General features: G+C 37.5%; 1 protein-coding gene across 3 annotated transcripts in view; it reads left to right on the forward strand.

The window, feature by feature from the left end:
- The window catches only part of zgc:162879 (ras and EF-hand domain-containing protein), an 81,307-nt gene extending 62,755 nt beyond the window's left edge, over positions 1–18,552 (forward strand). For all 3 annotated transcript variants that reach the window (XM_026914192.3, XM_026914191.3, XM_034305494.2), the window contains 13 exons: positions 5,189–5,266; positions 6,057–6,172; positions 9,620–9,688; positions 9,823–9,904; positions 12,373–12,443; positions 12,526–12,736; positions 12,815–12,916; positions 13,040–13,184; positions 13,354–13,435; positions 16,339–16,453; positions 16,553–16,666; positions 16,742–16,818; positions 17,000–18,552. In XM_026914192.3, the coding sequence (XP_026769993.3) occupies positions 5,189–5,266; positions 6,057–6,172; positions 9,620–9,688; positions 9,823–9,904; positions 12,373–12,443; positions 12,526–12,736; positions 12,815–12,916; positions 13,040–13,184; positions 13,354–13,435; positions 16,339–16,453; positions 16,553–16,666; positions 16,742–16,818; positions 17,000–17,102 (1,365 nt within the window). In that variant the 3' untranslated portion in view covers positions 17,103–18,552. The remainder of the gene's footprint in view (positions 1–5,188; positions 5,267–6,056; positions 6,173–9,619; positions 9,689–9,822; positions 9,905–12,372; positions 12,444–12,525; positions 12,737–12,814; positions 12,917–13,039; positions 13,185–13,353; positions 13,436–16,338; positions 16,454–16,552; positions 16,667–16,741; positions 16,819–16,999) is intronic.
- Positions 18,553–20,621: the final 2,069 nt, after the last annotated feature.

The following is a 20,621-nucleotide window of genomic DNA, read 5'->3' on the forward strand; positions in this document are numbered from 1 at the left end:
GAATTACAGCCATTTTCAACAAAATACCTCCATTTTCAGGGGCTCAAAGATATTTGTACAACTGACTGACAAGTTAATTGACCAGGTGCAATCCATTCCCTCATTACTTCAAGACAAATGAAGCAGATAAAAGGTCTGGAGTTGATATCAGGTATTGAGTTGGCATTTGGCAGCTGTTCGATTGGAGCTACCAATATGAAGTCCAAGGAGCTCTCAATGCAAGTGAAGGAGGCCATCATTAGGCTGAAAATACAACATAAATCTATAAGAGAGATAGCAAAAACCTTAGGTGTGGCCAAATTACCAGTTGGATACATTCTTAAAAAGAAAGAAAGCACTTGTGAGCTCAACAACATCGAAATGCCTGGAAGACCACGGAAGACAACTAAAGTGGATGATCACAGAATCCTCTCCTTGGTGAAGAAAAACCCCTTCACAACATCAACAAAAGTCAAGAATACTCTGGAGAAGGTAGGCGTATCATTGTCAAAATGTACAATCAAGAGACGCCTTCATGAATGTAAATACAGAGGGTTTACAGCAAGGTGCAAACCACTGGTAACGTTCAAGAACAGGAAAGCCAGATTACAGAGAGAGAGAGAGAGAGAGGAGAGAAGGGAGATTTTGTGTTTAAAAGAATACTGATTTTAGCGAACAGAGTGCAGCTTCAAATTACTCAACACAGTAAACGCTATATTTTCCTGGCCAGATGTAAAGTCTTAACTTGGCGTTGTTCAGTTTATAGCGAGTACAAAAGGAATGTGGCTTGAGCTTTTGAAGCACGTTTCGCTCTGACTGAGCACCGATGAAGCTATTAGAAGAGTAGTCCTCATGCTGTTTGCAAATTAGTGGTGAGTATCAATGCAGCGCTTTTGAATTTGACTTCATGGATACCTGCAACTTAAATATTTGTTCTGTCCCTGGGAGCATTATGCAATAGTGTTTTAGACTTTTAACTTTGTGCTAACTATTTTTCTGCAAGATGGTTTTTGTGGGTTATATTGTGGGTACATTTTTTACATAGTACCTCAATTTTCACAGGCTCAAAAGAAATTGGACAATTGACTAATAAGCAGTTTCATGGCCAGGTGTGGCATGTCTTCTTATTATTTCATGACAGATTGAGTAGATAAAAGGTCTGGAGTTGATTCCAAGTGTTGAATTTGCATTTGGTAGCTGTTCATTCGACTCTCAATATGCGGTCCAAAGAGGTGTCAAGGCAAGAGAAGAACAAAAAACAAAACAGATCTATCAGAGAGATAGCATAAATTTAGGAGTGGCCAAATCAACAATTTGTTACAATCTTATAAAGAAGGAATTGACTGGGGAGCTACAACCAAGAGTCACCTTCATGAATGTAAATACAGATGGTTTACCTCAAGATGCAAACCACTGATAACACTCAAGAACAAAAAGGCCAGATTAGACTTTTCTACAAAAAAAAGCCTGATCAGTTTTGATGCTAGATTAACTTGTACCAGAATGATGGGAAGAGAAGAGTATGGAGAAAGAGAAGAACGGCTCATGATCCAACGCATACCACAGTATCTGTCAAACATGTGGAGGCAGTGTTATGGCATGGGCATGTATGGCTGCCTATGGAACTGTATCTGTCAAACATGTGGAGGCAGTGTTATGGCATGGGCATGTATGGCTGCCAATGGAACTGGGTCACTGGTGTTTATTGATGTGACTGCTAATAGAAGTAGCAGGATGAGGTCTGAAGTGTATACTTTCTGCTCAGATATAGTCAAATGCTGCGAAACTTATAGGATGGTGCTTCACGGTACAGATGGATAATGACCCAAAAAGTACTGTGAAAGCAACCTAACAGCTACTTAAGTTAATGAAATTAAATGTTCTTAAATGTCCGATGACCTCAGCCCAATTTAGCATGCTTTTCACTTATTGAAGACAAAACTGAAGGCAGAAAGACCCACAAACAGGCAGCAATTGAAGGCGGCTGCAGTAAAGGCCTGGCAAAGCTTCTCAAGGGTGGAAACTCAGTATTTGTTGATATCCATGGGTCATTGACTCCAGGTCATTGACTGCAAAGGATTTGCATCCAAGTATTAAAAATAATTCTAATATTTATGATTGTTAGTTTGTCCAATTACTTTTGAACCTGTGAAAATGGAGGGACTATGTAAAAAATGGCTGTAATTCCATATTTTGTTTAAACCCCTTGAATTAAAGCTGAAAGTCTACATCTTAACTCACATCTTGATTGCTTCATTTTAAATCCATTGTGGTGGTATACAGAGGCAAAATTATGAAAATTGTGTCACTGTCCAAATACTTCAGATTCACACTGTCTAGGAGGAGTACAACGATGGAGTCTTGTTGGTCCTACATTTCCATGCAGGATATCAAGTTCTATGCTGGTGTTTCTGTAGAACAGCAAGAATATTCTGCTAATAGCATCCAGAATGCTAATGTTTTGAGGTCTATGTTGGATGACAGATTTATTTATTTTATCTTCACCATTATCTACTGAGTCCTCTTGAAGATAAATAAGCTTGCCAGTGATGGGCTTTAGGGGGTCTATAACCTTTGCATCAAGCCCTTGTTTTTTTGTGATTATTATTTTTGTTAATATTATCTTGATTTTGCCTTTTTCAGGCTTCAGACATAGAGTTGAGAGAGAGAGTGAGCATTGGTCAAGTAGTCTTTCCAGGCATGCCTGTGCCGTTTCAAAATGAGAATTGTCAGTACCTCAAAGCTCTAGATTACATGAGCCATGTTATAATCATTATAAAAAGCTTCTTTACTTTTCAAACGATACCAGTACTACTCCTTACGTTTCAAAGGATCTTTTTTAGTCCTCAGGACAGAGACTATGTTTATTAAATCGTTTAAATTTTAAACTTTGTGGGATCAATTCAGACATTGTAGAAAAGAACAGATTTGTTGTACACATTTAGATGGTAAGAAATGTTTTTATCTTTTTTCTTTCTAATTGTTAAAATTTTGTCCTCACAGCACCACTGTACTGTTGCTGTATGATTTCACATCTGCTAAATACAAAACTAAATAAGCTGGTTAATAAGTTAGTCTTTCTAGCTAGTATCATAGATAAATGTAAAGCAGGCATTAACATTTGGAAAATTCAAAAGCATATAATTTCTGCTCAGCAGCTTATATTTATTGTAATTAGCCATGATTAGCCATTGTGAAATGTGAGGCATTGAAATTAGTGTATTGAAACAATAGGGGCAGTAATTTTAACGCAGCATTTTATATGAAAGCTAGGGATAGAAGGCCTGAAAAAACTCCACCGTTATGTTATTTAACTTGTTTTTTTTTTTTTTTTTTTTTTCACTTTGGGAAAGTTAGTAGTTGCTTAGTAGTTGCTCTAGAAATCCCTCTAGTCAGTAATAGAAAGACATTCCTGTCTCTAGGGTTGTTCCTTCATGGTATGTCAGGAATTTGAGCTAATTTTTGGGCCTGTTTGTGCATTTGGGCAATACAGCACAATGGAAGGTAGCAGTACATTTGCACATGTACACACCAGCAGCACACAGCCTATAGCAACACACTATGGTAAACAGCTGTATTATTAAATAGAGCTAACTATAACAAAGCAAAGCCTTTCTCTCTCCACTCTCGATCATAATTGAGACTAGTTGTTAATTATTAATAGCTACTAATTAGTTATGATTAATAACATTATTATTATTATTATTATTATTATTATTATTATAGTTTGTTTTCTCCTGAAGCTAACCGTGAATTAGCTTAGCTACGAATGATACCAATGTTAAAACAGTTTACAGGTGCAGGCACTAACTCTGTAACTGCTGTTGGCAATTTGGCACCAGCTGTTGGCTGTATGGACATTTCCTGTGTAAAAACAGAGGCTTTCCGCTTTTAAAATAGCATAGTTTGGTATCACTCTATCACAAAAGCGAAGTATTATGCCTCACACTGGGGACCAAAATATGTAGGGGAAATTGGTCTGTTTTCCTTGTATTTCTAGTGTTTCCTGTGTACATTCCAGCAGTACAGGTGCTTCACTGTAAAATAAATGAATCAGTCTCAAAAAATAATTAAATTAGAAGAGTATGAGAAGAGTATTAAAAGAGACTTATTAAATAGAATATCCCCTTTTTGGTTAAGAATTCTAATTGGAAATTCAAATTACAAACTTGCAAATAAGTCAAAATGATTAAGAAAAAAATCTCAATTTAAGCTGAGAGCATAAATAATCAGTGACTTGGTTTCTGAAGGTTTAGTTTTGAATATTTTGGCTTCTTTTACTTTTGCAATATCAAAGTAAAAACCGCAACACAACAGTAGAATGTTCAATAAAATAGAATATTATGTTTGTGTGTGTGTGTGTGTGTGTGTGTGTGTGTGTGTGCGCGTGTGAGAGAGTGTGATCTTTTGGATCAAAATCTTTGTTCTTTCCTTTTTGACCAAAAACATCACCGGTAAATATAGTAAAGCAATGGTAATATACTTGTCAAATGTTAGCTGAATGTAAGTTGAACATATATGTATACTGATAGATTTTATTTCACATTATGTTAAAATATTCTCCAGTCTCGCACATGAATCTGGCCTCGAATCTGCATCTCTCAGTGTGGAGCATCATAATAAAGGCATCAGTGAGGGATGTATACTTCACATAGAAATATGTCTTTGTGTTTAAAATATCTTTCTTAATTTAGAGCCAAATACTGTGTGCGATACCATTGCGACAACAGTGAAGTAAGTAGGATAACGTCTCTCAGCATATTAATAACCAAATATTCTGTCCATTTAACAGAAAATTATATAGGGAGTTCCTTGATATGGTTGGTGATGCCCATTGGATAATAAAGCTCAAACTCCAAGATGTAGTCCTGTCCATTACACAACCACACCTGGAGTACAGCTTAGGGCTGTGATTGGACAGTTACTGAATTTTAGTGTTCATGGCTCCTACACACTAATGTTAGTGAAATAAAATACTGTGGTGTCAATCATATTCAGTTTTCACACAACTTCAGTGTGTGAATAATTCTTAAAAGCAATATCCTGTGGATTCATTGAAGAGTTCCGGCAACATAAGAAACGCAAACATAAGGTGAGGATAATCATTGAAGTGTTTTGCTTTTCAGTGTGGCACATCATAAAGCAGTACAGTTTGTTTATAGCTTTCCAAGCTCCATGATTTCTTTTGAGCTTTTGCATTTTAATTCAGTATCAAGAAGAGACAGAGTTGACCAGCCCCAGAGAAGATGTCATCAAATTAAGAAGGAAAATCCAAGAGGTTACTCAGGTATGGGAGTGGGTGATGTTTTGCCAACTATCCATACATTCAGCACACTGGATAAGCTTTATAAATTGTGCATACTAAGAATGTAGTATTGTAATAAAAGCAAAATATTCATTGTCATAAAAATAATTTATTTTTATGCTTAGTAGTATTCTCTTTTTTTTTTTTTTTTAATTTTTCAATTTTTTTTTTTTAAGCCGGCCAAACTCATTCTTTTGAACTGCTCCTCATGCTGCATAACACAGACTATCTACACTCTTCTGCATACATGAGATCACAGACACCCATGATTGGCTAGTGTTACTGTGATTTTCAGGGGAGAGAATGTGTACCCTCCCACCCAGAGAGCACAGCCAGTTTTGCTCCCTTGACTCTAAGACAAAGATGGCTGTGGCACTGTCAGGAGATCATGATCGAGTTTGAATCTTGACGATGCCACAGCCATCCATGCCATAGGGCAAAAGTTTTCTGTTGCGCCTCCTGTATTTTATTCTTAATAAAAAAAATTTGATTTACATTTTTTTTTGATGATGCAGACATATAATGTGAGTTTCTGTCTTTGGTTTTCTGAATAATCATTATAAAATAATTTAGAGTGTTACTCAGGAGAATAGTACTATTAAAAATAGTATGCTTTTCTGAATAAAAATTGTGAAATTTATCAAGATTATATAAAGGTATATCAACTTATTTGTTTCACAGAGGTATGTTTGGAAAAATGGAAATATTGCCTCTAAAACACACACTCACACTCTCCCCTTCTTCTGCATTCTCACTCTCATCCTTACTCTAGGAGAATGAGGAGTTCAGGAAATCTCTCTTGAAGGCTCAAATGACCATTTCTGTCCTGCAGGTAGAGTTGGACAAACTTAAAAATGCATACGTTGATGAGAAGCTTCAGCATGAAAGGTGAGAACTTTCTAAAAGACCAGTTAAGCCCGATGCATTCTTTGTCAAACTGTGGTTTAGAACCAAAAACAGACTTATTTCCATTTGGATTGAAATTAAGCCTTTTATTTTATCTAATTATATAGAAAGTTGTTTACATAACAAGTAAGTAGTTCTAAAAATTTTCATTTTTAAAGGAGCATGCAAAAGATCCACAATAGAATCTACAGTACTCTAGATACCTAACATCTACTGAACAAAAACAAATTGAGTCTCATCTTTTGATGACTTGGATATGGAAAGTCTTGGAAGTGTACTTCAAAAATGTTAAGAAGTCTTGTAAGAACACTTAAAGGCTAAGCATGATGGTACAATAATAAAAAAATTAACAAAGCAAAATGAGTAGTACTTCAGGAGCTGGCAACACTTGATTAGAAAATCCTGGCTTGCTTATTTTATGATCGGGGGTCGTATTCATACAAAAAATACCCATCACTAAGACTTCTTCTAGTGGGCACTAAAAGTTCCTAGCCAAGAGTTTCTTTTTTCATTCTTGAAAATTCTGAGAGAAGGGATCAGAAGAATTCTTACAACAGTGTTTCAGGAATAGTCTTAAAGTAAATAAAACTTAATATTTGGTTGCATTTTAATTGCTTGCAATAACTGCATCAAGCTGGAGTTCCACTGACATCACCAAACTCTTACATTCTTTTATAAGCCTGGAAAAGTGATGCTTTTCCAAGCTTGTACCACAGCTTCTTTCAGTTGTTGTTTGTTTTAGGGGGGGGGGGGGGGGGGGACTCAATTTAGTTTCCTCTTTCCTTCCTAGTTTCCTTTGATTTTTCACAGCTGCTGTTGTTTTCCTTAGCTTACCTGTTTGATGTCTGGTTGTTAGTACACCAGTGGTTTCTTTTTCAGGACATTTCAAATTGTTGAAATGTATTGGGTCGTGGCTCTGATTGATTTTCCCTCTTTTCTCCGTTTCAAAATGGCTTGCTTTTCTCCCACAGACAGCTCTCTCTCTGCATGTTGGTTTTCCTTTTTTAACAACAAATGCAGTCTTCACAGGAGAATCCAAGGGCTCAAACCAAGAGTATACATTCAGATATATTAATTGTTAATTTAATGCTTAACATGATATTTTTGTTAAATACCCTTGAATTAAAGCTGAAAGTCTACGGACCTGACTATATGAGTACTTTTTTTTTGGTAGTCACCAATACCGATACCGGATACATCTGAGCTGCATTTCTGTATGAGCTACTGGCAGAAGAAAGCACAGCAGCACAGCTCAATTTTAATTCTGCATTCAATTAACAGTCCTCCAGAATTCAGTTATCAGTGCTGAGTAGGTGAATTTACATTTCCCTTGATTCATGTTAAATGGGCACTCTGGCACAAGAGTAGCATCTAATATGTTGTTCATCATACAAAGCAGTACTCCTGTGTGCTGTCTTGCACCACACTGTTTGTGCATAATTTGCTATTTTGGTCCATTTCTGTACATAGCTCAGTTTCTTCACTTCCCAGAAATCGTAGTGCAAATACCAAAGTAAAATGAGGATTCCCTCTGTCACCCCCTTCCACCCAATCTTCCCTCCCTGCCCTCTTAAACAGCATGTACTTTGTTCATCTGAGAGAATTTCAGTGAAAATTTGCAAGTCAAACCACTCTGAAAATGCCTTCAGAATGCAGTGTCTCCAGGTGTGGGGAATAACTTTTAAAGAAAAGTTTTTCTTTAAATGATGTAAACCTCTGTGAGAAATGGTTAGTGGCTATTGACAAGCATGTCACTACACTTGAGAAAAGAATTGGGCTTTTTTTTTTTTTTTAAATGTGTACAAACCCCTGTTCAAATTGCAATTTTTTTGCAAAGTTTTTGTGGTGTAAAAAAATTAAATCAAGATAAATCATGTCAGATCTTTTTCCACCTTAAATATGATATGGCAACCAACAAAATTCAAGTGAAAAACAAAGAAACACTTTATGGAAAAAAGAAAAAACTTGCAATAACCTGGTTGCCCAAGTGTGCACACCATTTAACTAGTACTTTGTTAAAGCACCTTTTGCTTGTAATTTAGCACTCAGTCCTTTTGGATAAGAGTCTCTCAACTTAGCACATCTGATTTGGCCATTGTATTCCACTCTTCTTTGCAAAAATGGTCCCGATATTTCAAATTGCGAGGGGATAGGATTTAGATTTGGGCTTTAACTGGGCTATTAACTGGGATTTGTGCTTTGGGTCATTATCGTGCTGGAAGGTGAAATTTTTCTCCATCTTCAGCTGTCAAGCTTTATATGCTCTTTGGGGACCATGGCTTTAGCCATGGGATGAAACCAAGATGATGTCAAGAAAATCTTACAGAAACAGCTGATCTTTATTTGGAGGTTAATCAGTATCACTTCATTGATGACAGGTGTATAATATTTACTAAGAACCTGAACTTGAATGTGATTAATTCTGAGCACAGTCACATGCCCCATTATAAAAGGGTGTGCACACTTGCACAACGAGGTTATTGTTGTTTCTTTCCTTCTTTTTCTTTGTTTTCATTTTTCACTTGAATGTTGATGGGTGCTAATCACATTAAAGGTGGAAACAGATTTGACATGATTTATCTTGGTTTAATATTTTTTTCACATCGAAAAAACCTGCAATTTTAACAGGTGTAGACATTTTATATTCACAAGTTGTGTTATGTTGCTAGCTAATTTATATATCTGGGTGTTTTTTCATGTGGCTGGTTTGCATGTTACGCTATTTGTTCTAATAAATATCTATCTATATTTATCTAGAGAATGTTTTTCTGACCTGTCCTGTGGTCTTGTTGTTGCTTTCTAATAGAACAGGCAGGGTCCAGTCAGCTGGTTGTAAATGTGTACCTTACAATCTGTGTCACTGGATTAATCCATGTTGTTGAATGTAGCTAGTTGCTAACTAAACAGCCAGAGCAGATACTAAATAGCAGCCATGAAAAGTACATACGTATATTCATACATATGCTACTAGGTTTGTTTTTTATAATGTCAGCGAGTTTTAAAGTGCATTAGCTAGGGTTGCAGAGTGCAGGAGAAGAGTGCTTCTGTATAGCTGTAAAAATACATTTGTCTTCATTATGTCGAAATCCCTCACTGTCATTGAACAATAGTGGAAATATTCACTCTCCTTAACTCACATAATACCACTGTCATAGTAAATGAGCACAGTATCGAGTTTATTGATGCACATTAATTTGGACTAGCATGTCCATTTTTAAGATTTTTTCCTGAATCATCCAGTTATGAGCTAATTTTAGATTTTGTGAATACAGTCCAAGTACTTCATGGACACATTTTTTTTATTAGCTATTGCATGCTAAGTGAATCCTCTATCTTGGGTGGTAATTAGTTAATAGAGCTGACAAGCCAGTGTAGCAGTATATTTGTTGGATGTGGTCTGTTGTAAATATCTCCATTTTTCTCTTACAGTGAAAGTAATGAACTGAAAAAGATGGTGATCCAGTACCAGTCTTACACCGAACATTTTGAAATGCTCCAGTGAGAAATATATCATGTTATTGTTCTACACTTTGCAGCTAAATAAGGCTGCAAAAATCATATGGATCTGTTTTTAAATATTGTGTATCATGTTGTTTATAAACTCATTACCTATTATGTGCCTCCTCCATTAGGGAAATGAATAAGAAGTTGTATGACAGCAATGATGATTTACAGTCTGCTCTTGCTAAAGACACTGTTTGTTCCAAAAGGCAGGTAGGTGTAAACATGGAACTTTTCTTGTTTGGTTTCTTAAGTTGTAGAAATGTATACTTTGCCATGCATATGAGCCAAAACGGTTGAGAGATGGATCCTGTTTATATACACTATTTTGCCAGAAGTATGTGGACACTAAAAATATGAGAATAGAAAAGGCTAGACGGAGGGGTGAATTCTTACAAGCTGGAATTCAAACAATCTGTCTAGGGGGCTGATGACATCCTGGAGCTGAGAGGGTGCACAGTAGCCTAGCTCCTGCATCTCAAAAAAGCTCAATGAAATCACCATTTCATGCCGACACTGAATTACAAGATGGCGGCCCATGCGAATGTTGATACTCGCTACAGCTAATACACAAGGTCACGGAGTGCGTCAGCAAAGTCTTGGACGAGAAACTGTCTAGGTTTAGAAATGCTTTGGAAGCTATTACACAATGCGTCGAAGACAACACCAAACGTTTAAGTGACGCAGAGCGCCAAGTTTCAGACATGGAAGACAACGTGACATCGACGGAAAAGAAGTTGAAAGAAACTGAAAAGATAACACGGGTGCTGTCTGAAAAGGTGGATGACTTAGAGAACAGGTCAAGGCAGGACAATATAAGAACTTTAGGGCTGAAAGAAGGGATTGAAGGCCTACAGCCCACTGCCTTTTTCGAGTCCTGGCTACCAAAACTGTTGAAGATCGACATGGTAAAAGGCCGCTTTAAAACTGACCCCGTGCACAGAAACCTTGGACCTCAGAAGGGTGACAGACTGAGAGCAGTGCTCATCAAACTCCATAATTGCATTGACAAACGATGTATTATGTCGACTCTGAAGGGCAAGTGCCACTTGATAGTGGAAGGTCAGAGAGTTTCCATTCAGCAGGACTTTTCTTCAGTGGTCAAAGAAAACCACTGGCACTTTAACAAATCCTGGGAGGATCTGATTCAACATGACATTCATTTCACTATGCGTTTTACTACTGCAGTTCTCTTTGTCACACATGAGGGTGAGAAACATTCATTTCACTGCCCATGGGATGCTCAAGCTTTTCTGAATGATTTGGTTTGAACCTATGACACTGGAGCTTCATGTGTGGTACTGAAATTAGAGTATGTTGCTGTCCTAATCATATTGCTGTTCTCCCAGTGGAACAATTCCTGTTCTAGGTGCCTTTGCTGAATATGAATAATTACAACAAGTACATTAGTACTGCAGTGGGAAATCTTGTGAAGACTCTGTACAAGGGTCAAACTGTATTCCTAATTAATAAATCGTCTTGTTTTTGTGTTATCCCAGAAGTTTCAGATACAGGGGTGGGTTGTTAAGTTGAATAGTTTCCTATTGATCATCTTTTTGGGATTCACTGTTACACCTCATAGTGTCATTGGCCCTGGTTGTTTGTTTGCCAGTTGGTAGCCTGTTTCTTTTTTCTTTTTATGGTCTTGAAATCTCTGAATTTTTTTTTTTTTTGGTGAAAATACATATGATGCTTTCACTGTGCCTATCATGCCCTCTCTGGAGCTAAGCCCCAGCTGTTTGTCTCTCTGCAGCTTACTCGTATCACTTTTAATAGGGGGATATGAGTGATATTAAAATTGTCTCAGTAAATGTTAAGGGGGTCAACCATTTAATTAAGAGACAAAAAAATTACTTCTCATCTTAAAAGGGAACAGACTCAGATTGTGTTACTACGGGAAACCTGCTTGACCGATGTAGAATATATGAGCTTAGATGGGGATGGGTTGGTCAGGTCTTGACCTTCTTCTTTTAACACTCACAGTAGGGGGCAGCAGTCTTAATACACAAGAAGCTAAATTTCAGGCCTTAACATATGATAAAAGATGCAGGAGGACATTACGTTCTCATTTTAGGCCAGCTTTTCAGAGAAAAAAAGCTTATCGGAAGTGTCTATGCCCCTAACACATTTGAACCTACTTTCTATTCTAAATTAATCACGGCTTCGTTATGTACTAATGAAGCTGTGGGGTTCTAATACTAATATTTATGATTGTTAGTTTGTCCAGTTACTTTTGAGCCTGTGAAAATGGAGGGACTAATTAAAAGAAAAATGCTGTAATTCCTAAACGATTAATGCAATATTTTGGTAAAACCCCTTTAATTAAAGTTGAAAGTCTACACTTCAATCACATCTTGATTGCTTTATTTCAAATCCATTGTGGTGGTGTACAGAGGCAAAATGACAAAAATTGTGACACTGTCCAAATACTTATGGACCTGACTGTATGTAATAGTGCTCTTTGCTAGAGTAGATAAAAGTGCATTATAATCTTGATGTGACAAAGGCACGCACAAGTTTCTCACTGTCTGCAGGGGACAGAATGTCCTGGACCTTTGAGATATTGCGAAGGTGAAAGTAGGCTGTTTTGCATGTAGCACTAATATGATTCTTGAAATTGAGCTCATGACAACTAAATGAAATGAAATGAATGAATGAAATGAATCCTAAATCTTTTACAGCTTTCCTCAAAAAACAAAAGGCCACCCAGAAAACTGAAGCCACTACGACAGAGTACAATAAATCAGAGCAGGTATTTTTACTGCTATATTCACAATTCCAGAACCATCTTTTCATAAGAGTACCTAAACTAACATGGCATTCTCTTAATCAAGCTTTGCTAATGAGGAGGACAGCATGATTGTAGTTCCTTCCAAAGAGAAATTCTCACTTGTGGAGCATTGGGCAGATAAGTATCTAGACAGCGGCGTTTCCTTACAGACAGACACAGACAGGCTGCTAGGCTCCAATTATGATAGTGATGAGAGCCACGATTCTGAAGAGACTACACACCACAGCTGTTCATATGTTCCGTCTGAAATGGAGGTAACCATGTGTTTCAGGTATTCATGAGCAGGTGATCTGTTAAATTTTGAGTGATAGAATGTCCTCATTCCATTTCAGATGTCAGATTTGAAATCTGAGATGAATTTGTCAGTGAATCCAAGCAGAGTCGGCTTGTTAACCTCATCTCTGAGACGTCGGCTGTCAGCTTTTCCTGCAAAGGTATTTCGAGCACACTTGGGCTTTGGAGTGGAGTTACAGAACCATAGGTTTTAGGATAGAATTGCGGTCTTCCCTTAAAAATACACCCTTTTCCCCATTAAAGTTAAGTTCTCTGATTTGCAGCAAGCTGAAGTTGAAGTGATTGATTCTGATGGTTCTGTTCCAATGTACCGCTTGGTGCTGGCAGGGGACGCAGGGTCTGGAAAATCCAGCTTTTTACTGCGTCTCAGTCTAAATGAGTTCAGAGGAGAGATGCAGACCACACTGGGTAAGAGACAAGCCACAAGCCAGCTCTCTCAAAGTACACAAGCCAGCTTTCTCAAAGTATGCTAATAACCTTTCAATAATCAACATTTGTAATACAGTTGTTTGCACATGTGTTTGTCAAATATACTATGTAGATTAAATAAGAAAGAGGGTAATAATTGTTGATGTAGGAGTCGATTTTCAAATGAAGAAGATGCTTGTGGATGGAGAAAAGACAAACCTTCAGATATGGGACACTGCTGGGCAGGAAAGGTAATGTAATATGTAGGTAATTTTTTGTAGGATCACAAAGCAGCAGCATTTGTTTGAAATGTAAGTGAATGTTCTAAGTACTTAAGAAAACATATACAGAAGTAGAAATAATTTTGGACAAAGTCTATCACTGTTTAAGCCAGTACACATTTGTACACACTGTACGTCTTTTTGTTTAAGGATAGGGACAATACACATTTGTCAGTATCATTATTACTTTTTCATATACTCTTTGATATGTGCTAGAGTTAGCCAAGTTCATCTGGATTCCCTTTTGTAGTGGATCCTAGTCAACCTCTTTGCGAATTTATATACAAATTACATTCTAAGTGCAGGTGGGGCAAGACCATATAAGCTTTTGTTTAATACGTCAAAGGAAATTTACCCAGATTTTTCCAGCTAAAATCTATACTTGGCTAAAAATATATATCAGAGGTGGTGTTGATTCGAATTTATATTTTAGATTATTATGCTTCAGGTATGCAAAATTTTTGATGATAAATACCCTGTCAAGCACACTGATACTGTACTAAGGCAAGTTCAAATGTTAGTGTACAGTTACAGTCCCCTAAAAATGCTGCTTTAGGCATTAGTAATAAAGCACCCTCGTGCCTAAGAAGTTCTTACTTCCTTAAGTACAGTGGATATAAAAAATCTACACCTTCCTGTTAAAACTACAGGTTTTTGTGATGTAAAAAAAAAAAAATGAAACATGAGTCATGTCAGATTTTTACACCTTTAATGTGATATAGCAACCAACAAAATTCAAATGAATTTTGATTCAGCTATATATATATATATATATATATATATATATATATATATATAGCTGCAAGCAGCAATTATGGGGCCAAGCACAACAGAAGAAAAGTAAGGGGCTAAGCAAGCATTAGAACATGGTCATAATTTTTACATATAATAATAATATAATTACATAATTACATATCAAGTTTCAGTGGAATAGGCAGTAGTGTTACCAAGATATTGCATAAAACACTATGCGGCACTTATGTCAACTTTGACGATGTGTTATATGGAAATGATTTGAGATATCAAAAAGTTTTTTTTTCAACACAAAAGCCTGATGACTGAGTCGAATTTGGACTGAAGATGATGGACTTAAGATGATCTGAGTCAAATTTGGTAAAAGTCGGACAAACGGTCTGAAAAGCAAAAATATGCTTTTTTCATATCTCGTGAGCACTAGGTGGTGCTATTCTGAAACTGTGCAGGTACCCTCAAGTCTTGACGGCTATGATATATACTAAGTTTGCTCTGAATGTGCTAAAGCTTTTTACGGAGATATAGCCTCACATCTATTTTGGCATGCTCATCGTTGAATTTGTTAATTCGATAAGTTTTTGTCGGCATAGTCTGAAGATCTGATTCGATTTTTGGGAAAATCAGACTACCAGTCTAGGAGGGGTTTGAAAAAGTAGGTTTTCAAAGCATATCATAATGGTGGACAGCAAGTTTGGCCGACCATGACATAATTGGTATCATTGTTCTCGGCATGACCCAAGGAATCTATCAAGACCTGATCTATCTGTCTCATGACAACAGAAAAAGTAATCAAAAGCTATTGGCATTTTTAGAAATTTTGTTATAATTTTTGACCACAAGGTGACGCTGTCATGAAATTTTTTAAGTACCTTCAGGGCATTGTTCTGATGACACATACTGATTTTCAGCATACCTAAGGTAATTATAGGAAAACAGAACTGTGAATTTAGCTCAAACTCTTCAAATGATATTTAAAAAAAAAAATAAAATGTTGTTACAGTTCTTGACCACAAGGTGGCACAGTCATGAAATGTCTTGGGTACATTCAGGACATGGTCCTGAATTTACTTACCAAGTTTCATGATGATATGTAGATGCATTGCTGAGATCCTGTTTTTTTGCATTTGCCAGCGCATTACATGAGAATGGTTTGGATATCAATATTCTTTGATAATTTTTGTTCAGACAGGTCTCAAGTTGATGTGAGCCAAATTTGGTGAAGATTGGACAAAATTTGGAGGAGGAGTAGCGAAAAAAAAGTTTTTGACAATATCCAAGACAGCGGAAAATATAATTAGGTGGAAATTGCCGTCATAGGGTGTGTTGAACTCGTCTTGACCCAGGGAATCCTGGCTTTTAAATTTTGGACACACAGTTCAAAAGTTATGACCATAAACGAACTTCCAAATTAGGCCAAAATTTGACCCGATGGTGGCTCTAGAGCATTGGCAGCACTTGGCCCAAATTTTTTCAGAATATTCCTTAGACCCTCCCCAATCAGTGTGCCAAATTTCACAACTTTTTACCAGACAGTTCTATGGGCTGCCATAGACATCCTAGCCAGAAGAAGAAGAAGAAGAAGAAAAGGCAGAATAACAATAGGATGCCTATGCACTTTGGGTGCTTGGCCCCCTAATAAGAAGAAAAGGTAGAATAAAAATAGGGTGCCTATGGCTCTTTGGTGCTTGGCCCTCTAATAATAATAATAAGAAGAAGAAGAAGAAGAAGAAGAAGAAGAACACTAACAATTAGAATAGGTGCCTATGCACCTTTGGTGCTTGGTCACTAATAATAAGAACACTAATGATTACAGTAGATAATCCTAATTATACGAACACTAACAATTATAATAGGTGCCTACACACCTGTGGTGCTGGCCTCTATTGGCCCCTATTGTGAGTTTTTTCTTGTACTTTTTTCCCTAAAATGTTTGTTTGTTTTTCACTTGAATTTTGTTGGTTGTCATATTGTATTAAAGGTGGTAAAAAAAAAAAAAAATTACATGAATTATCTTGGTTTCATTTTATTATATCACAAAAACCTGCAATTTTAACAGGGGTTGTAGACTTTTTATTACCACTTTTTATATCCATTTTTACTCCCTTTTCCCCCTTGAGCAGGTTCCGCAGTATTGCCAGATCGTACTTCCGCAAAGCACATGGTGTGCTGCTTCTCTATGACGTTACTTCAGAGAACAGTTTCTTGAATGTTCGAGAGTGGATTGAGCAGATTCAGGTAATCCCTCTGACTTTGAAACTGGTGATGGCTTTATTTCATTTACCTGTTAATTCCTTGTTTTATCGATCCAATAACATATTTTGATGAATATGTCAGGAATCCACAGATGGCAGCGTCCCCTTGTGTTTAATTGGGAATAAAGTGGACCTGAGAGTGGTGAGGGGAGTGGAGAGCTGTGTGAGTCCTGCCCATGGCGAGAAGCTTGCTAGGGTGAGATTTCTTTTTGCTTTACTGAAAAAAAGTTCTTATCACATCTATTTTAATGATCAGTGTGTGTGATCCCAGACTTACAATGCCTTGTTCTGTGAGACGAGTGCCAAAGAGGGTACCAATGTAGTGGAGGCAGTTCTGCATTTAGCAAGGTATGTTGAGGTATAATAATGTCTGTTTAAAGCTGCTTCATGCAAACAATATTGTATTTACTAATAATGAATGAAAGGAATTTGTATGTAGTTAGCAATAAAAAAAAAGTTTAAAATAATTGTTAAAAAAAAAAAAAAACTTCAAAAATTGTCAGTTTTGTGATTTCCATGTTTTCCCCAGAGAGATAAAGAAACATACCAAACTGAGAAAGCAGACAGAGTCCCAAGTTAAGTTGACTCTAAACAGTGGAAAAAAGGCACTGAGTAACTGCTGTGGAGTTTAACTGTGACTGCTCATCACACAGCAAAAACACATGAAGGACAGAGCTTAATATGCACGTAATTCACACATTATTGTCAGATCCACTGTCTCACAATGTTCATGTCTTGGAGAAAATATCAGAAGTGACATTTAAGTGTTTTGAGTTTTTTTATATATATATATATATATAACACACACACTCACCCGTCCACTTTAATAGGAACGCCTATACACCTGCTCGTTCATGCAGTTATCCAATCATGTGGCAGCAGCACAATGCATATAATCATGCAGATACAGGTCAAGAGCTTCAGTTAATGTGCAAGATGCTCAGAATGGGGAAAAGTGCAATCTCTGTGACTTTAACCATGGCATAGTTGTTGGTGCCAGAGGGGCTGGTTTTTCAGAAACTGCTGATCCCCTGGGAATTTCACACACAAAAGTCTCTAAAGTTTACACAGAATGGTGCGAAAAACAAAAAATAATCCTGTTTGCGTAGGGTCTGCAGGCTGAAACACATTGTTGATGAGATAGATCAGAGGAGAATGTCCAGACTGGTCTGAGCTGACAGGAAGTTTATGGTAACTCAAATAAGCACTCTTTACAACTGTGGTGAGCAGAAAAGCATCTCAGAATGCACAACACATCAATCCTTGAGGTAGATGGGCTACAACAGCAGAAGACGACATCAGATTCCACTCCTGTCAGCCGAGAACAAGAATCTGAGGATACCATGAGCACAGACTCACCGAAACTGGACAATCTGATGTTTTGTCCATGTTGAGATGCTTTTCTGCTCACGGTGGTTGTAAAGAATGATTATATGAGTTACTATACCCTTGCTGGCCATTACTATAACCAGTCTGGCGTTTTCCTCTGATGTCTCTTATCAACAAGATGTTTCCACACACAGAACTGTTGCTCTCTCTGTGTTTTATTGTTTTTCACACCATTCTGTTTGAGTTCTAGACACTGTTGTGTGTGGAAATCCCAGGAGATCAGCAGTTTCTGAAATACTCAAACCAGCCCATCTGGCACCAACAACCGTGCCACGGTTGAAGTCTCAGGGATCATATTTTTTCCCCAATTCTGGTGTTTAATGTGAACATTAACTGAAGCTCTTGACCTGTATCTGCATGTTTTTATGCATTGTGCTACTACAATATGATTGGCTGACTGGATAACTGCATAAATGAGAAGGTGTGCAGGTGTTCCTTATAAATTGGAAAGAGTGTGTGACTGATATATATTTTTTTTAGTTTAGTTTTAAAACTAAGTTTAAGCAATTTGGTCTAATGCACACTGTCCTTTCTCACTCATTATGTGTATACTTGCTGTAGAAATATTTAGATTCCAAATTCTCTTTAAGATGTTAAGTGTTTATTGGAAATTTGTTCCCTTTTATATACCAAATGTAAATTTTGTGTAATTGTTTTTGATTACTATGTTAAATAAAATTTATTTTATTCATATTTATTGCGTGTTATTTATTCATAATGGCGATCTCTGATAACACTACACAACACATTACTGGCTGAAATTGGTCAGAATGCTTTAGTGTGACATTCATTAAATGTACTAAAATAACTATGCTGTGTCTTGTACACATGCACAAGTGTTTTTTCCACACACAGCAAATGTTTTTGAATAATGAAATGCATATACTATCATGAATTTGTCTTAAGGATGATTTTAGCACTTGGGTGTCTTAAAACACACGCTAGGGCAAAAAAAGGGCTAAGGTGTTGCAGATCTTTGAAAGACCCAATTCATGTTAAAACACCTAACATAGCTTTTGACAGCCAGTCAATCATCTTTAACTAGGGTCATGGTGCATCTGGAGCCAATCTCTGAAACACTGGGTATGGGTTACTACAGTAAAGACCAGTTGTAGGTCATTTACTACTTTAACAGTGCTGTCTCAGAACTGTGATAAGGTCTAAATCTTGACTAAAAAATTTACTGTGTGATTCCTATACAAGTTTGAGCTTCGCCACTGAGCTACAACCATTTCTAGGATGTTTATATACATACACTATATTACCAAAAGTATTCGGTCACCTGCCTTGACTCACATATGAACTTAAGTGCCATCCCATTCCTAACCCATAGGGTTCAATATGATGTCGGTCCACCTTTTGCAGCTATTACAGCTTCAACTCTTCTGGGAAGGCTGTCCACAAGGTTGAGGAGTGTGTTTCTAGGAATTTTTGACCATTCTTCCAAAAGTGCATTGGTGAGGTCACACACTGATGTTGGTCGAGAAGGCCTGGCTCTCAGTCTCCGCTCTAATTCATCCCAAAGGTGTTCTATCGGGTTCAGGTCAGGACTCTGTGCAGGCCAGTCAAGTTCATCCACACCAGACTCTGTCATCCATGTCTTTATGGACCTTGCTTTGTGCACTGGTGCACAGTCATGTTGGAAGAGGAAGGGGCCCGCTCCAAACTGTTCCCACAAGGTTGGGAGCATGGAATTGTCCAAAATGTTTTGGTATCCTGAAGCATTCAAAGTTCCTTTCACTGGAACTAAGGGGCCAAGCCCAACTCCTGAAAAACAACCCCACACCATAATTCCTCCTCCACCAAATTTCACACTCGGCACAATGCAGTCCGAAATGTACCGTTCTCCTGGCAACCTCCAAACCCAGACTCGTCCATCAGATTGCCAGATGGAAAAGCGTGATTCATCACTCCAGAGAACGCGTCTCCACTGCTCTAGAGTCCAGTGGCGGCGTGCTTTACACCACTGCATCCGACGCTTTGCATTGCACTTGGTGATGTGTGGCTTGGATGCAGCTGCTCCGCCATGGAAACCCTATCCATGAAGCTCTCTGCGTACTGTACTTGGGCTAATCTGAAGGTCACATGAAGTTTGGAGCTCTGTAGCAATTGACTGTGAAGAAAGTCGACGACCTCTTTGCACTATGTGCTTCAGCATCCGCTGACCCCTCTCCGTCAGTTTACGTGGCCTACCACTTCGTGGCTGAGTTGCTGTTGTTCCCATTTTGTTATGATAAAGCTGACAGTTGACTGTAGAATATTTAGGAGCGAGGAAATTTCACGACTGGATTTGTTGCACAGGTGGCATCCCATGACAGTTCCACGCTGGAATTCACTGAGCTCCTGAGAGCGGCCCATTCTTTCACAAATGTTTGTAAAAACAGTCTGCATGCCTAAGTGCTTGATTTTATACACCTGTGGCCGGGCCAAGTGATTAGGACACCTGATTCTGATCATTTGGATGGGTGACCGAATACTTTTGGTAATATAGTGTATATATTATATATGTGTGTGTGTGTGTGTGTGTGTGTATATATATATATATATATATATATATATATATATATATATATATATATATATATATATATATATATAAACCTTACATCCGTTGGGAAGAGTGTAATATGCTAATTGAGCCTCACCAGACAGGAAAAGTGCCATCACATGGGCCACTCCTTGCATGGCCAACCCTCTCTAACTGCAGTGCTTTAATGTGTGCAGAAAGGCTTCCACATAGCCATATCCAGTAAGTTTAGCCT

Source organism: Pangasianodon hypophthalmus, chromosome 6 (genome assembly GCF_027358585.1).
Source record: "Pangasianodon hypophthalmus isolate fPanHyp1 chromosome 6, fPanHyp1.pri, whole genome shotgun sequence".
Classification (NCBI taxonomy): domain Eukaryota; kingdom Metazoa; phylum Chordata; class Actinopteri; order Siluriformes; family Pangasiidae; genus Pangasianodon; species Pangasianodon hypophthalmus.